Source organism: Lepidochelys kempii, chromosome 10 (assembly GCF_965140265.1).
Source record: "Lepidochelys kempii isolate rLepKem1 chromosome 10, rLepKem1.hap2, whole genome shotgun sequence".
In the NCBI taxonomy this organism is placed as follows: domain Eukaryota; kingdom Metazoa; phylum Chordata; order Testudines; family Cheloniidae; genus Lepidochelys; species Lepidochelys kempii.
In genome coordinates this window covers 23,569,881-23,588,570 of record NC_133265.1, presented here as the reverse complement: position 1 = coordinate 23,588,570, position 18,690 = coordinate 23,569,881, and the positions used below count along the sequence as shown (strand labels likewise).

Below are 18,690 nucleotides of genomic sequence, written 5' to 3'. Positions count from 1 at the left end.
CTTCCATTTTACTGGCTGGTAGTGTTTAATTTACATGCTGACCAAGAGACAGGTGAATAAACATCTGGCAGAAAACCTGTTTGTCAGCTCTGCCTTGATACGAACTTTAGTAACATATTTTCAGCATACATCCATAACTCCTTACATAGTATCTGTACATACATGGCATAATGACATTAATGACCAGAGTGACCCTGCCTTTCATTTAAGACATCACATAATATTCTTCGAACCAGATCATGTGTACCAGAATCAGGATAATCTTGTCAGCTCCTTGACAATGAACACTGAGAGATTCATGTGTCACAACTTGTCTGTGGTGAGATTTTTTTTTCTTAAAATTTCAGTGTTGCATGACCATTGGAGCCACTGCACCAATGGTATCAACAGAGGGACTTTTAGCATAAAGAGAGCACAGGTGTCTCTGCCACCATGTTGTTTAACCTCACTCTGACCAATTCTAGGTGTCACAGCAGTAACTATAGACACGGTGTTAGCACGATAGCTTCAATTATTGCTACCCTCATGGAGCTGCCTTGTCGGTATTGCAGCCATGTGAAAACTTAAACACCAGTTCAGTATAGACTGTGTTATTGAAATATCTGACTATAAAAGGCTGAGCTAAGCAGGCTGTGGCAATTTGGAGCATACAAACATTCTGTTCCTTTCAAATCAAAACATGATGTGGTCTGGTAGCATACTTTATAAATTGTTCAAGAAATCTGATTTTTATTTAAACATCACTAAATGGCTCAACCTCAAGAGGAGAACGCATCCTTTTTTAGCATGCGGTAAAGAGTAAGAGTACAAAAGTGTTCTAAATGCTTTCCTGAGATGACCAATTTCAGTTTCAAAACAAGAGCAACAATGTACCAGTCTATTTGCATCTTGGTGAAAATATTGCTAACTTCCTTTCTCTATGTAAATACCATGAAATAGGCTGTTGGTGATTTGAGAATCTACCACTCTTGATAAATCCTCAAAGGCAACATATCAGAGACTAGCAAACCTTGGAAATAACAGAACCTAGCTGGGGATGTCTGATGGGGCTGATAAGAGAAAACTATCATTTTAGTTTGATAGTACTTTTCTAAAAAAAATCAATACTTTATTTCAGTGTTTTATCCAAAGCCTGTAATGAGATATTAAGGGCCAGATTAAAAAGAAATGTTCAGTTTTCCTATTGCTGAAACCTGATATGGGCTCCAAAACCATATTTATTAGCTTGTGTGTCTTACTGACATTGTACTTCATTCTCTAGGGCTGCCTGCTCCACTTCTTTTACAAGAAAGATTCTATTTAGAACATGTACAGCATTATCAACAGCAGTACATGCTTCTCTGTGCTGTCCTGCCAAAGTTGAAACTGCCAACAAGCATTTTAGTCATGATGATAGCTTTTGTGGGGGGAGTGTGCGTGTATTCAGTAATCAACTTTCTTGACATAGGGCCCATTTCTCCCCGGCTCCCAATAATCAATTTGATCACCATTTACCTGTGCTACTTTCAAGTAGGTGGTTTAGAGCAGTTTCTCAACTGATGTTTCTCAGTTAACAGCATCACACAGCCTTGAATATTTCTTTACAACCTAAAGCAAAGAAAATCTCTGTTCCATACACCCTTTTCTCTCATCAAGGTCAAGTATTCTGCCAGCCTCCCAAAACATACACAAATGTGTACATAGGCTTATCGATCGGAAAATACATAGACGTAATAAATTTCAGTTTAAGACCAGAAGAGACTATTATATCGTTTAGTCAGATCTCCTGTAGTCAGATCTCTGTACCCCTATATTGAGCCCAGTGTGAACATATTAAATCATATCAATCCTCAGGACCCTAAACTGTTATGCATGCAGGAGAGACTGATGTGCCACCAAAGGTTGAGATTCCTGAAAAGGCAGGAAATTGACTAGGAGTAAGATGCTAGCAAGTTTTCTACACCGCAGGTGGTAGAGGAAGGCAAAAAACTCCAGAGGTCACAACCAAACTGGCCTAGGGGAAAATTCCCTGCTCACCCCTACTCTGGTGATTAGTTGGACTCTAAGCACATGAGCAATACATACCAGTGAGGTATGTGAAAGAAGATTCTCTGAACCAACTCAGAGCCCTGGCCTACTATGCCCGGTGTCCGATCACCAGCTGTGGGCAATATCTGATGTTTCAGAGGAAGGCAAACACCCCCCTCCCTTCCAAACGTCTGGCCAATCATGCATGGGGAGCAGGAGTTGATATTTCATTAGATTATAGATTATTCATAGAGTATAAAGCCAGAAGGAACCATTGCTATCATGCAGACTAACCTCATGTATAACACAGGTCATAGAACTACCTTGAATTAAATTGTGTCTGAACTAGAGCATATATTTTAGAAAAACATCCTATGTTGAGGTAATATAACCTCCTTACTCCTACTCAAGATTCCCCTATTTGTACGTTCAAGGATCACATTAGCCCTTCTGGCTGATTATCCTTTGACCCAAGTCCTTTTCAGAGTCATTGCTTTCGAAGATAGAGTACCCCATCCTGTAAGTATGCCCTGCACTCTGTTCCTAGATGTATGGTAATATAAAAACACATATTGTTTGGGTTGTGCCCAGATTACCACTCCCCCAAAATTTGTCTCATCTGCCAAGTTCATTGCAATTGTCTTCTTTCAGGTCACTGATAAAAATGTTACATACCACAAGATGAAGAATCAATTTTTGCAGAGCCCCCAAGAAACATACTGCTTTATCCTTCTCCTCCCCCCATTTACAATTACAATTTGAGACTTAAATCTGTTAGTGAATTTTAATCAATTTAATGTGTGGTATGTTAGTTTTGTATAATTCTAGTTTCTTAGACAAAATGTTCTGCTGTACCAAGTCAAATGTCATATCAAAGTCTAAGTATACAATACTATTAGCACTATTAGCTTTATCACCCGATCTTTTAATCTCATCTAAAAAAATTCCAATTAGCTGGATGAGATTTATTTTCCATAAGCTCATATTGAATAGCATTAATTACAGTACCCTCTTTTAATTCTTTATTAATCAATTCTAGTATCAGCTTTTCCATTGTTTTGGCTGGGATCAATGTTAGATCAACTGGTCTATAACTGCCCAGGTATCCAGTTTTCTCTCTCTAAATATTGGCACAACATTAGCTTCCAGTTCTCTGGAGTGAATTCCCCAGTGTTCTAAAACTTATTGAAAATCAATAGTAGTGGTCCAGAGAGCTCCTTGGCTAGCTCTTTTAAAATCTTGGGTGCAGGTTAGCTGGACCTGCTGATTTCAGAGTGTCTGACTTTAATAGCTGCTGTGTCAGATCTTTCTGAGTTACTATTGGAATGGAAAGTATTTCATCATGATATCAATGCATTATCTAGCCTTTTTCCCAAGCACAGAACAGAAATATTTATTGAATTCTTTTTTACGGGGGAGTGAGAGGGGTATTATTAACAGTTTTATCATTTCAATCTAGTAAGGGACTAATACCATTGTTAGGATTCTGTTTGTTCTTAATATAGTTCTTATCCTTAACTCTGCTAGCCATGGAATTCTCCTTGTCTTTTTGCTTCACTTATCAGTTTTCTACAATTCCTAGCTTATTATTATTGATAGATTATAAAATAATTAAAAATGTATGTAAAGGGCTTGTGAGAACTTTTTACTTCAAATTAAGGGTCACTAATCTGGAAATGTTGAGCATTGCCCCAGAAGGTTGAGTCATTAATCAAATCTGGCCCATTATCTTGTACCTGGGATAGTTACAAGAAAAAGAATAGCAGACTGTTTTATGCGAAAACCACTGTAATACCTCTGTTTTACTTTGAAGTAAAAATACAAGGTAACTAGATTGACTAAGGTTATCAATAATTCCATACTTTAGCTATGGTGTCTCAATTTCACAGCACTAATAAAAGTGCCAAAATCATCTGGAACTATACTTTATGAAATTATCTTAATGTCTCATGTAACTGGAGCTTCAAGTGATATCCAATATTATCTTACCTGGGTCTCTAATACTCACCGAGCTTACTCAGTGTTTAATTCTTCTGAGTTTTTGTGCATCTAATCAACTTCTTAGTAGCAATGAAGACACTTCAGGTGGTACATAGCAGGTTAGTTGTACTTCCCTTGAGCATAGAGAGCTTTTCAGTTATGTGTTATTGCTTCAATTTAAGCACGATCACATCCTCATTTTAATTTTTCAGCTATTTCATGTAGTTGGCTTAATGCATGTCAGAAGTGAAAATAAAATATTTTTTTTAGTTTTTAAAATCGGACTGTAACACTCATTCAGTTCTAATTGTTGAAGTTTCCAAAAGCTGTACATATTGTGATGCGGTGGTGTTCTCTAACATACATTGAGGGACAAGATATTAGTGGAAAAGAACCAACAGACCATTTCACTTCTCTTCAAATGCAGAAATAGTCAGAGATGGAGGGAGAATGAAATGACTTGTGTGTACTGTGTTATCTTGGAGTTCAGCTCCTGGAACTAATGGGGACTGCTTAAACTTACTGTAATATTTTCTCCTATTTACCAGGAATTGTTTTTGAATTCTTTGTTGATGGTTATAAATGCTTTTTGAACAATTATTGCAGTACTGTTTTAGAGTAAATTTTTCAAAAGCTCCTAAATCACTAGATCCCATTTTCACAAGTGACTTAGACTTCCAGGTGACATGGAAGCTTTTGAAAATGTTATCCTTAATCTTGACACATCCTGTATATTGCACTAGATTTGTGTTACAGGTAATTCCATGTTGCAGTATTTTGGTTTTAGACTGTATGCGCAATATGCTTATTCACACCAGACATCCACAGTTACATAGTAATCATCTGTACTCTGCAGTTTTCCTCCTAGTCATTTGTCTAGTACAGGGGTGGCCAACCTGAGTCTCAGAAGGAGCCAGAATTTACCAATGTACATTGCCAAAGAGCCACAGTAATATGTCAGCAGCGCCCCATTAACTCCCCCACACCCAACTCCCAGACCCTCCCACCCACCAGCAGATCTGCCAATCAGCGTGTCCCCCTCCCTCCCCGCACCTCCCCATCAGCTGTTTCGTGGCATGCAGGAGGCTCTGGGGGGAAGGGGGGAGGAGCAATCTCAGGGGAAGGGACGGAGTGGGGGCAGGGCCTGTGGCAGATCCAGGGGTTGAGCAGTGAGCACCCTGCGGCACATTAGAAAGTTGGCACCTGGAGCTCCAGCCCTGGAGTCGGTGCCTATACAAGGAGCCACATATTAACTTCTGAAGAGCCTCGTGGCTCCGGAGCCACAGGTTGGCCACCTCTGGTCTAATAGTTCAGAGGCTCTGGACAACCCACAGAATGAAACTGTGCTTGTTAGTATCCTCACCCCTGTTTTGTTTTTGTTGTTGTTGCAATTATGTTGAATGTGTTGCTGGCACACTAAAGAGATGCAGGATGCCAAAATGTAGGCACACTGAATTGTGAGTGACTGTGTGGCTCCCTTTTGGCAGAAATAAATTAGCTACCTGGATTAGAAACCGGTGTTTTGTGGTGAAAGACACTTTTCTTTTGTTACTGTAAACCCTGTCCTTATCAAACCAATTTCAGCATATTTGTGAATTATCTGAAAAAATATGGGGTTTGGGCGAAAAAGTAGCAAGAGAATACAGAATGGGAAAAGAAAATAGCACATCCAGAAAGTGAGGAAGGCTAACCTCTACAGCAGGGATGGGCAAACTATGGCCCATGGGCCACATCCGGCTTGTCAGACCTTTTAATCTGGCCCTCAGGTCCAGCCAGGTAGCAGGTCCTCCGAACCCCTTGATCCCAGCCCAGAGCCCCCTCTTGTACCCCTCACCCCCCCCGCCCAGCCCTGATCCCCCTCCCACCCTCTGAACCCCTCAAGTGTATCCTAGAGCACCCTCATTCACCCCAAACCCCTCAGCCCCACCCCAGAGCCCTTCGCCCCCTCCCTTACCCTGAACTCCTCATTTCTGGCCCCACCCCCAAGCCCTCACCCCCGACGTACCCCAACCCCCAATTTTGTGAGCATTCGTGGCCCACCATACCATTTCCATACCTCCAAGTGGCCCTCAAGCCAAAAAGTTTGCCCACCCCTGCTAGCCTGTTCAACAACTGATGCCAATAGTGTGGTCTTCCACCGTGGGAACTGGTAGGAGAGGGAGGAAAACTGAAAGGGGTACTTGGATAAACAAACAAGCAATTGCAAAAACAAATAAATGCGTAGCTTTAAGTTCAGAGGTATCTCAGCAGTCGTGAAGAGGGAGATATCAGCACTAACTGATTTAAGTTCAACCCTGAAATCATGTTGAGTGTAACACAAAAGCCTGTTGAACTAAAACCCTTAACCATTTAAATACCACACCATGTTTGTACTCAAAGCATTCTTGACAAAATAAGTCATCATCCAGTGTATACCAGGAATTAATTGTGAATGAGCATGATAAAATGACTCTGAATGTGAAGAGGAAACGAGTATCTGAAATGTGCCAAGATAACTTAGGTTTCTAATGCAAAGCATATTCCTTGAAAAATCTTGAAATTCCTAACAAAATAAGCTATTGCAGAAGTTAACTGTGATAGCTGCCTATCTTAACTATTTTTTTCTCTTTAGATAACAGCGATTTAATTGCTTGTACAGTGATTACAAAAGATGGAGGTCAGGTTCAGAGATTTCTGGCTGTGGATATTTACCAGATGAGTTTAGTTGAACCAGATGTTGCCAGACTGGGCTGGGGAGTCGTTAAATTTGCGGGCCTTTTGCAGGTAAGATATCTGTTGACCCGAGGATTTGTTTTCCAGCTGAAAAGTCTGTTAATGTAAGAAACAGTGTAATCAAATTTAGTATTTGTTTTATCAGTGTATGTTTTAGGTCAATAGCATACCTCCCTATTTTCTGTGTACTTAATATCCTTTCTAATTCTATCTTCTGTTAAATTGCTTTATGCCATTTCCAGCTTTCCAAAGAAGTTCTTTAAAAGTTCACTAGCTGGACACTTGCAAATGAAGTAACTTCCTCATAAAGGCCCTGCTTCAAGAAAGCATCTCTATTAATCAGAGCACTGAAGTCCCGCTAACGTCAATAGCACTTAAACACATGCTTAAAGTTAAATCTGTGCTGAAAGGCTCTTCTGAATCACAGCAATAGGGAACAGATCTTATAATACTCGTGAAGAAAAGGAAAGAGATGGTTTCTCATCACAAATTAAACTGTGTTTTTAAATTCTGAAATACTTAAACACGAATTCCGGTATTTGCTCTATGAAGTACACTTAACAAAGAAAATAATAGCTAAAAGGTGCCCTGAAAATTGTGTGTGTGTTCTATATGTATGCAAGCACACAATACACCTGGGTATATATTGGGAAGCTATTTTATTTAAGTGTGTATTGGGATTTGTTGTGGAATAGTATGAAATCTTTTATTCTACAAAATTACCTAGAACAGTGGTCACCAACTGGTAGATAGTGATCAGCTGATCGATCCTGGAGCCTTTTCCAGTCAATCGCGATTTCCGGTTGCTAAAAGTCCAGCAGCACAGCAGGGCTAACACAGGCTCCCTGCGTGTCCTGGCCACATGCTGCTCCTGGAAGTGGCCAGCACATCCCTGAGGCCTCGGGGGAGCCCCCTCCCGGAGCCAGCACCCCAAACCTCCTCCTGCACCCCAAACCATCTTCCCCAGCCCTAATCCCTCTTCCCAAGCCAGCACCCAAACCTCCTCCTGCACCCTGAACCTCTCCCGCTCCCCAGCCCTGAGCCCCCTCCCAGAGCCTGCACCCCAAACGGCCTTCCCAGCACTAATCCCTCTTCCCAAGGCCGAACCCAAACCTCTCCTGCATGCCAATCACTTGCCCCAGCCCTGACCCCCCCTCCCAGAGCCAGAACCCCATATCTCCTCCTGTACCATGAGCCCCCTCCCGCACCTCAGCCCCCTGCCCCAGCCCCCGTATTCCCTCCTGCACCCCAACACTCTGCCCCAGCCCACAGCCTCATCCTGCACCCCAACCCCCTGCCCCAGGCTTAGCCTGGAGCCCCCTCCCACACTCCGAACCCCTCGACTCCAGCCCAGAGCCCGCACCCCAACCCCCTGCCCCAGCCCAGTGAACGTGAGGGAAGGGGGGGGAGAGTGAGTGGGGCGGGGCCTTGGGGAAGGGGCAGGGTAGATCCTGGGTTGCACTTAAATTCAAAAAGTGATGTTGTGCATAAAAAGGTTGGAGACCACTGACCTAGAATGTTACAATGAAGAAAGCAAGTATAGATAATTCTAGAGTCTAGTCCTTTGAATTGTTGTTACCTGAGAAAAATGGGATTTCAGCATCTTTCAGTCTAGTTTATAATAATTCTTCATTTAGTCCAATGTTTTAGTACCTAATTCAAATTTCTTGGTATTCCAGCTGCATCAGAATGTAAACATCTATAAATGAGTTGCTCAGCAGTAGTAGTATCTGTTTATTATGTTATGCCAAGCTCAATAGTCATGTTTCTAGAAAATGGAGAGAGAGAAGTACTCTTTCACAGTCAAACCACTTAATTTAATTTTTGCCTGACTTAGCCATGTTGGATTTACTTCACAAGAAATTTGTACCAATATACTGCAACATTTGTGTGGGTTTTTTTTTAAAGCAGTATCTCATGTCTCTGTCTTCTTATAATGATATATTGTTTATATCTAATTTAAATATTCACAATGAACAATTCAATTTCTTTCACCGCTAACTATATTCTATTTCTTTATAGGATATGCAGGTAACTGGAGTAGAAGATGACAGTAGAGCTCTGAATATAATAATTCACAAACCTGCATCTAGTCCCCATTCTAAGCCCTTCCCCATTCTCCAAGCCACATTTATTTTTTCTGATCACATTCGCTGCATCATTGCGAAGCAGCGTTTGGCAAAGGGCCGCATCCAAGCTCGACGTATGAAAATGCAGAGAATTGCAGGTAAGCAGATGCCTTAAATGTTTCTCTTTGAAGTGGGAAACATGTCTCGTGACAATTCAGTGTAAGATCTGCTCTTACGTGTCATCCAAAGCATCTGAAATACTGTGTCCCAGGAGAGGAATCTTGAAACCAGTGTCCAGTTTCTAAACAATAGATCTTAACAATATCTTCGCATTATAGCAAAATGCATATTCATGTATGATAATGTCTGCCCCAGCAGGGAGGAGGAGAGAGTGAATGAACCACGTTAGTGTTGCTTGATTCACTAATGGAAGGTACTCAGATACTATGCTGATAAGAACGGTATGAGAAGCTACATAAAATAGAATGTCAGCAGTTAAATTTTCTGAACTTTTATGCATTGAGATGTAGAAAGGAGTGTTACCTATGTAGGTGGTTATCGATCAGGTAGGGTGTCGTAAAGGGAAGGGTAACCACCTTTCTGTATACAGTGCTATAAAATACCTCCTGGTCAGAGGGAAAACCCTTTCTCCTGTAAAGGAGTAAGAAGCTAAGGTAACCTCGCTGGTATCTGACCCAAAGTGACCAAAGAGGGGACAAGATACTTTCAAATCTGGAGTGTGGGGGAACAAAGGGTTCTGTCTGTCTGTGTGATGCTTTTGCCGGGAACAGATCAGGAATGCAGCCTTACAACTCCTGTTAAGTTAGTAAGTAATCTAGCTAGAAAATGCATTAGATTTCTTTTGTTTAATGGCTGGTAAAATAAGCTGTGCTAGAGGGAATGTATATTCCTGTTTTTTTGTCTTTTTTGTAACTTAAGGTTTTGCCTAGAGGGATTCTCTGTTTTGAATCTGATTACCCTGTAAGGTATTTACCATCCTGATTTTACAGATCTTTTACCTTTTCTTTAATTAAAATTCTTTTAAGAACCTGATTGATTTTTCATTGTTCTTAAGATTGAAGGATTTGGGTCTGTGTTCACCTGTACCAGTTGGTGAGGATTATTATCAAGCCTTCCCCAGGAAAGGGGGTGTAGGGCTTGGGGGGGATATTTTGAGAGGAAGACATCTCCAAGTGGTCTCTTTCCCTGTTCTTTGTTTAACACGCTTGGTGGTGGCAGCATACGGTTCAAGGACAAGGCAAAGTTTGTACCTTTGGGAAGTTTTTAACCTAAGCTGGTAAGAATAAGCTTAGGGGGTCTTTCATGCAGGTCCCCACATCTGTACCCTAGAGTTCAGAGAGGAGAAGGAACCTTGACATAGGGATTGAATGTATAATAGCTAAGGCCTAAATCAATGCAGCGCATGGTGAGGATTGGAACTAATCGGGTGAGTGAATGGAAGAGGATAGAACATACAGGGAAAGGGGATGGGCAGGTGAGAAAGGAAACTGAACATCTTAGTTATTTGATTACTGGAGAGCATCAATCACTGTCTGGAATATCTGTAATATGAAACAATGTATAAAGAAAATCTGTAGTAGTATTAAAATTAGTGACTCAACCTCAACTAAGAATTATTCGGTCTAGAGTTTGAAAATCTGTTTCTAATGTTTCAGTGCTATGTGAAATATACTTATGCTTTGGTCCTGTGAATTATAATTGTGCAGTCTAATTCTTTGGTCTTCTTGATTTCTGGTATCTAAATTAAGAGTAAGTTCAGAGTTAAGATCTTCCATGGAAGTAGACCTAAAATAGTGTGGGTGGTCACACACACTGCAGATATTTACTTACCAGATTACCTGTCTCCAAATGGCTTGGCCTGCTGCCGTGCACAAACATAACTAATGAATGTCCTTGTTGATGGATATTTCTTACTATGATACCAATTTTTGAAATGGCTTGCAACCATCACGTTTATGTAATGGAGACATATTGCAAAAGGCCTGTTTCCTCCTTTAATAAATATTGGGGTTTCCCTAGTATATACATGAAAGGGAGTGCAGTTTGCAGCCACTTGTTGCCTTTCCCGCCCTGTAATTACAGGGCAAAACGAGCAGCAAGCTGTTTTTATTCAGAAGATGCAAGTATGAGCAAGCTATGTAGGTTGATCTAAACTAGCTATGGTCCCAAGATTCTGGGCAAGTTGGCAATGTAATTCTCACATTAGATCTCCTTTTTATAGATTTTTATTAACAAAAAATCAATTTGTTTAAATGTAGCTCTCCTGGATCTTCCTGTCCAGCCTTCAACTGAAGTGATGGGTTTTGGACACAGCTCTGCATCTACATCACAGCACCTGCCATTTAGATTTTACGACCAGTCACGGCGTGGCAGCTGTGACCCTACTGTACAGCGATCTGTTTTTGCATCTGTTGACAAAGTCCCAGGTAAGCCAGAACTTCTGATGAAGCAAGCTGCTGCTCCATGTCAGTCAAATATGTGAAACGTGTGGCACAACCTTTGCCTCTTGAACTTTTTGAGCAAAACCTCAGCCTCACCAGAAATGTATTTTTTTTTCTTTCAATATTATCCTTTTTAAACTATCTTGTTCTATTATATGTAACTTATCAAGAAGTGAAACCATTCTATTTTCAGATGTTAAAAACAAGCAAGTTGTTTCTCTAAACCTAGGTCAGAGTGTCTCCTTAAATAAGATATATCTAATGGTTGGTATTTTGCCATCTGTCTTGTCTTCAGATTATAAATAGGTCTGTTCAAAAATTTCTTAGAATTACAACCTTGAAACTTCTTAGAAACACTCAAAATGTTACTAATCAAGTTGTGGTAGTTTCATCAGTAGTACAAAATGACTAGTTCAGCAAGGTGTGGTTACCCAAAAACACTGATTCTAAGGAAAAGATGACTGCACATTTTAATGCTTATGTTCTGTGGTGTAAGCTTAAGATAGGTAAGATCCAAGTCTTTCAAAGCTCAGTTTCTAAAAATTCAAAAGTTGGTTTACAAGTTCAAGGCTGATTAGCCCAAGCATTAGTAAATATATTATAGAAAATGCTCTTGTAAGTGGCAGAGAAGCACAAGCTAACCTGATAAGTCTTTCCACCTCCAGCTTGTGATGTGAAGGTGCTTGTGCAGATGAGTATGCACTGGATACCTGAATAATTAGTGATATCTGGTACTTATCTGAATGCTTGTTGTATAGCTTATAATAGTATCATATGGTCCTAAATTTGTTGCTTTTTTTAATAATGCAGTAGAAATGTCTGTCAAATGGCTATTGGTACAACTTTTAAATATATTAAAATTGCTTGGTGACAAATCTAAGTGTTTTGGCCTCCAGTTCCAAATGATTGAAAGCTAACTGGGTCACTGGGAACAGCAGATAGGAAAAAAAATTGGGCTAAACTCAAATGTAGAGAGACACTCCGGGATGAGCCTCTAGGAAGAGTTGTTTAGTTAAGCAATATTTCATAACACGAGGTGCATAAGTAGCTTCTTGATGCATGCCTCAGTTGTGTTGTGAACAAGATGCCAAAGGTACATCTTCAAGTACCAAAGAAGTGTACTAGGTCTTCTAGTACACACCCTGTCACATATTACTGCTGTTGGAGTATGGGTCATTTAATGTCACGTCTTTTAAAAATCACATATCTTGTCCTCTCTGAATAGCTCCTTGTGATACAGAGGTTATAAATAGATTTTCTCAACTATTATGTGAAATCGGGCTAGTGAACATATAACGTCGTCTTTAGTATGGAAATAGCAACATTTATAAGTTAATAGAAAGGTTTGAAATTCATTTGAGGGCTTCAGGAAATGCAGAGTGCACCTTTGCAATATCTCGTGGAAATGAAAAGATAGGGCACCTGTTCACAATGTATTCTGTGGTTCGGAGGTCTCTGCATGCGTACTCTGGCGAATCTTTGATTCTCCATTTTTGCATCAGGTATTCAATGGTGGGATCATCTAGGAGGTGCTTTTTGTTTACTTCAGAGCCTGCCCATTGCACTCACCAGGTGTCTTCTGGGTAGGAGTTGGATGACAGAAGAGCTTTTTCAGCTGCCCAGAATGGTTGGTGGAACTTAAAGCAAGTGTGAGGTGGATGAACAAGGTTGTCATAGAGCATTTTTTGTTAGTGAGAGCATTCTTGTACCCATGCAAGATATCCTTCCTCCAATCATCTGTTAAGAGATGGCTGTTTGCGAGGACTGGAATCCAAGGCACTAGAGTGGACTTTAGACTCATAGCTGTATTTAGCTGGATATAAATGAGGTCCATGTGTGACCTTCTTCCCCAAACGTGTGCAGTATTTGGCCATGCAATAAATTAAAGCCACTTTTGCCATTGTAGCGCATGAGCATCACAGCACCAGCTAGAACCTGCTAGCTTTTGGATGATATTGATGCAATTAACAGAGAAGTGAAACCATCAAACCTTGTTAAACTGTGGTTGAGAGATTTTCACAGGACCAGTAAGGGTGTAACCAGTGCAGATTATGCGGCTAGGTTACTGTTTCCCTGTCACATCTGACTCAAGACTTCCATGGGAAAGGTGTGGTTGGAAAAGATGCCAAGATTCTGAAGGGGAGTAATCTCCTCTGAGTAGGTTCACTGAGTAAGATCATTGTCATAAATTATCTCAGCAAGTAACAGTACTTCTGCAAGGAGGACAAGATAATCAATGCAAATGGCTGACACTATTGTCAGGCATTCCTAATAAATAGTTATAATTGGTAGAGACTGGAGACTGTTTCATTGTTTGCATGTGCAAAAATGGAAAAAAGCATTAACATTTAACATGGTGTCAGACACTCAGGACAGGAAATTAAAAATATTAAAGTTACTTCCATGCAGTTCACTTGGCCATGGTGCTCATTCTAAATGTTTTATGGGTGTATATTACAATAGTCAATGATATAATGGGGTTCATCTTTAAAAAAAAAAAAAAAAAGCAGTGGATATAACAAAGTATAAAAATGCTACAATAAGTACATTATGGCCAAGTTAACATTATTGGAATTGCACACTTCTCTTAGAGTTATAAGGTTAATGGTTTAATCTGACTTTTTTGGGAGGAAGTGAGCACCCATAGCTCCCTTTGACTTCAGTAGAAATTGTGAGCGATCATCTTTAGTAACTGACTGAAAAGGAAGATTAGAAATAAAGCTCTGGCACTTTTAAAATTTATCTGACAAGTTGCAGTTGAGTTATATTGTCCCTGTACTAGTCATTTTCTACTGCTGTATGTTTCAGTGCTATTAGAAACTGATATTCAGTACACGTATGCTGATGAGGCAGCAAAGTTCTCTCTATATTTATAGAGAACACAAGACTTGCCTCTTCTTTCACAGACATGGATTCACAGAGTAAAATAGGCAAAGTAGTCTAAATTAACATGCTTCAGCTATTCCAGAAATATTTTTCCAAAATAACTAAAGGTACCAGTATACAGGAATATTCAGTTCATTATGTCTGCCTACTCTATGCCACTCACTCCATGTTCTCGACTATTAGTGCTACACAGCTAATATAGCTATTGTAAAGTCTCCTGTGCCTCACATATAAGCAAACTTGTCAACAAGGTTCTCATTGCGGAATCTTTATTGCTTGTTGTAATCAGCAGAATTAAATAGATTTATCAGATCTGTTTTGGATCAAAATGCACCAAAAAAAGCCGCCAGAGTAGCTTCCACGAAATTTTGCTTGGCATAGAATGTATTAGCTTAGTAGTTCATTTAATGTTAATATACTGAAAATAGAAGGCTAGGGCTGGACTGATATGTTTTTGAACTCCTCTCTGCACTGGTACCTAAATATGGCTGTACCTGTAGACAGGGTCCATGTCCTGGGCAGAATGTTAACAAGAACCACTGCTCTCTCCTGACCCTCTGCTGTTCCGATCACATACAAATCAAAGGGGCATAGAGGACTAAAGATCTCTACCCTGTGCAGTTTAGGAGGCCTGGACAAGTGCTGGGACAATAGTCTGGTCAGAAGCTCTAGGTCCTTTATCCACTGCTCCCTCTTAAACTGGAAGTGAATGAAAGTTAAGTTCCTAATTTACACAGAAGTAGGTCTTTTGTCCCTTCATGCCCTTGTCCATCTCCTGGCCCCCCAGAAATCTCCACCTCCCCTGAACAGCAAAGTGTCAAGGGCCCATGTACTCTGCATCAGGCTGCACCTGAACTCTGTAGCATTCCCATGTGGCAAACCAGAAATTCTGTGGTAAAGCCAAAAAGGAGAGAATTTGTGAATTAAAATATGAAAAAATGTAGTCAGTAAAGAATTGGTGTTGGTATTTTTGTTAAAATGATCAGTGGAGAAATGGCTAATGGCATTTGAATGATCATAATTTGGCTTTATATACTTACACTTCTCAGAGCTACTATTTCAAACTGTCTGCAGATTTCACTGCATGAGTTACACTGTTCACCTTTTGAAGGGTTCTTTAGCCGCTGCAGTTGTGAAGACCTACATTTAGATGAAAACTTGAATTTTCAAGCACAATTAGGAGGCAACTTTTGAAAAGAGCAATTGAGACTATTTGCATCACATTACATGAACACAGATTGTGTACATTATATAATTACCTTATCCGAAAAAGTCTTCTGCTCCACCTTGCTCTTACTGTTTTATGGCGCAACATGAAAGTTGCTTAAACAGTGTGTGTGGCAATGGTGGTTTGAAAGAAAAAGGGCATGAAGGAGAACTGAAATGTGACAAGAATGCAATGTACCATGACTACTCTTCTTATTATTGTGTTTATGATGCGTAATACGCAAATACATATTGAAAGGTTTTTCTCAACACAGATGATTCACCTGATGAATGGAGCATGTTTTATCAGAGAGGAACAAGGAACAATTTTAACATATTCCCAGAAAACCCTCGTAGCACATTAGTGGCCCCAAACTGTGAAGACTGAGTAACACTTTCCCAGAATTATTAATCAGTCTTCACAGATTGTGGCCACTAATACACTAGGAGGGGTTTCTGGAAGTATGTTAAAATTTGTTCACCAAAGTGTAGAGAACTTTGAGATCCTTTCCATGGTTGTCATGTTCACCACCTTCCTGGATACTGCTAAATCATTGCTGCCAGAAATGCTGTATTCTTGGAGCTCATAATAGTACTTTTGAATTTTTTTGTGGAGAGGATCCGACTTCCTCAAAAGGGGAAATTACTTTATAAACATTTCCTTGTGAAATATTTCGAAACGGAAATATCACTTAACTTGCCCACTAGCCTCCTAATTTCAGATTACACCAGTTAAACACTGAGCTGTATATTCAGTATATTTTACAGGAAGGACTCTTAAATATTTCCAACATAATGCTCTTTAATCTGTTTTACCAAGTGGTGCCACTGCCCTACTTGCTTATGGTTCAGAGGGACTTTTCTTTAAATAAGAAAACAATAGATTCCTCTGTACCCCCCATCCTCTTCAGCGCTGTATATACCTCTTGTACATGGGGCTTATCGCAGACTAATGGGAAGAGTTTGTGGAAAGCCTCTGAAGAATATTAGCTGTGCATTGCTGGTCATTGCCCCTTTCTCATTTCAAAATCTGAACAAAAAAAAAAAATTTCCCTGTACCACTCTAGGTTAAGATTCTTTTATGTAGATTTTAGTTAAGGGTTCTATACTTCTTAAAATTAAGGGAAGGTGATGACATCTATCCCCCTTTTGGGGGTCAGGTTGGAGAAGCACATATTACAGCTGGGATAAATGAAGCCTTGTTCATAATACTACTTTGGTTCACTAATATTTTTGTTAGGGATGGCAGATGACTTGTGGACAAGGTCAGTTTTGTAGTCTTTTCCTCCGCACGGGGCAAAGGGATCAGTTTACCTAAATCATTGACTAGTGACTTGATTTGTCTGAAATGCTGACCATCTGTACCTCTCATTGACTTCAGTGAGGTTTTTGAGCATGTAGTACTCCTGAAAATCAGGACAAAGATCTGTTTGGCCTGGACTATGGGACTCCTGGGATATTCCAGACCTTCATGCTGATCACCTCCCACCTTCCTAATTATCTGCTGAGCATTGTAGCAAAGCGACAGCTCTCCTGTACTTTAAGACCAGCTTTCTGTTGAAAGCTCAACTCTTCTAAGTGCTCTAAAATCTCTGTGGTTACTTGGATTGTCTTGTAATTCGGCGTGCCTTATGAGGACATGCAGTTCTACTCGTGATCCAAATTTGGGGCCACTTGACCAAGGGGGACTTGAGATACCCCAGACCTTCATTCTCATCACCATCCACTGTCTTAACCTCACTTCCAAGGTAACTTTCTACAGTACTTGTAAATTCTGTTTAGTTTGGATATCAGATAAATACACCGAAGCATTTACTTCAAGAAAATATAGGTCAGCAGTGGTTTTAGAACATCTGAAGGGCTGTTTGTAGTTAAGGAATTGTAGTGCTTTACTTTTTTTTCCTGTTACAAAATATGTATTAATGTCTCCAAGCAATGAATACTTAAAGATTAGTTGTTTCTCATTAAACAAAATGAACTGCTGATTTCAAAAATGATACCTTAACATTTACTTTAGCTCCTGGTTCATAAGCTCCTACAATGGAATTGTGGGAAAATCAAAACATGAATGAGTTCTAATTTGAGAAATGCTGTGGAGATGGCTAAATTATCCTTTCCTTGTTTCATAGTTCGCCTAATAGCATGGTGGATTGTAGACCATAAGTAAGTTTAAACAAACCTAAATCACTCCCATTCTCTGTGGGGGAAAAACCCCATGCACAGTACTATGTCAGCCTGCTATGGAAATAATCGCTATAGGGGATATAGAGGCTTTTGGCAAGTCTAAGTGCAAGTCTAATTTGAAAAACTCACATTTTCACGCATTCTTACTCTATAGATCTGTTCCGTGTTTGTAGTCAGTCATACCTGCTGATTTTAATGACAAGATGATATTGCTTTTTACTCCTGTTAACTCTGCAGGGCCAGAACAGTAATGAGGAATGGACTGGATTCTATTTCTTCTTGTTCACTGTCAGCAGAAGCGTTTGAAATTTAATCAGTTAGATCTGTGCAAACTTATTAAAGGAAGTGGAGTTGGATCAGTGTATCTGAGCACACAGTTTGAAAGCATTAGGATTGCACAAGTGTTACTGCCTAAGGTGGACTGCAGAACATTAATTACTATTAATGTGTGAAAATGAAAGAGATCATCTGACCTCTTAAATCCTAGCATTGAATTTATAGGAGTCACAGTTGGAAAAAATCTGATCTGGTAAAAAGCTAAATGTATTTGAGGTGGAAATAATGGATCCCCACAATGGCATACTTTAAATGGTCACTTTTCTAAAAAGAACTACACTTCTAAATAACACGTTAAAGGAAAGCCCAAGAATTTTGGACTCCTATAATGTGTGCTGATGCTTTTAAATATCTGTGTGTCGTTTATTTCCATTAGAGCCCCTCCATTCCAGTTCAGATGCATTGTTTGAATTTCTTTGGCTTTACAGAGCAAGCGCCTCTCCAAATGGCAGAAAAATGTTTGGCAGATTGTAGCACTTAGTGCGCTCTTCACATCATCCATCCATCTTCTAGAGGGATAGCGAGGGAGCAGGGGCTGTCAGGAATACAAAGGGCAGCATAGTTCCTGGGGAGAATGTGCTGTGAGGAGTATAAGATGATGTGGTGAGTAGCTGGGGTTCCTTCACTGGTATTTTAGGGTCCTCTGGCTCCACAGTAGATTTCCCTGTGTACCCACAAGCTTAAAAGTTTTTCCCCACAGTAGTCATCTGGATAGGCCTTCCGAATTGTCTATATTGAATATTATAGCAGAGCAACAGCTCTGCTGTAGTTAAAGTTAAGACCAGCTTTCTGTTTAAAGCGCAACTCTTCTAAGTGCTCTAAAATCTACACCTTTACATTTGGTGTGC

At 40.0% G+C, this 18,690-nt stretch overlaps 1 protein-coding gene across 15 annotated transcripts in view; it reads left to right on the top strand.

Annotated features, from left to right (window-relative positions):
- Positions 1-18,690, top strand: part of CLEC16A (C-type lectin domain containing 16A) — a 188,076-nt gene that overhangs the window by 129,658 nt on the left and 39,728 nt on the right. For 14 of the 15 annotated variants that reach the window (XR_012161151.1, XM_073362451.1, XM_073362442.1 and 11 more), the window contains 3 exons: positions 6,599-6,750; positions 8,722-8,926; positions 11,048-11,215. Coding sequence is in view for 14 of the 15 variants with exons in the window: in XM_073362451.1 (XP_073218552.1) it covers positions 6,599-6,750; positions 8,722-8,926; positions 11,048-11,215 (525 nt within the window). In the remaining variant the exon portion in view is untranslated. Of the gene's footprint in view, positions 1-6,598; positions 6,751-8,721; positions 8,927-9,707; positions 9,734-11,047; positions 11,216-18,690 lie in introns of those variants that run through there. The other variant, XM_073362454.1, reaches the window with a different exon arrangement.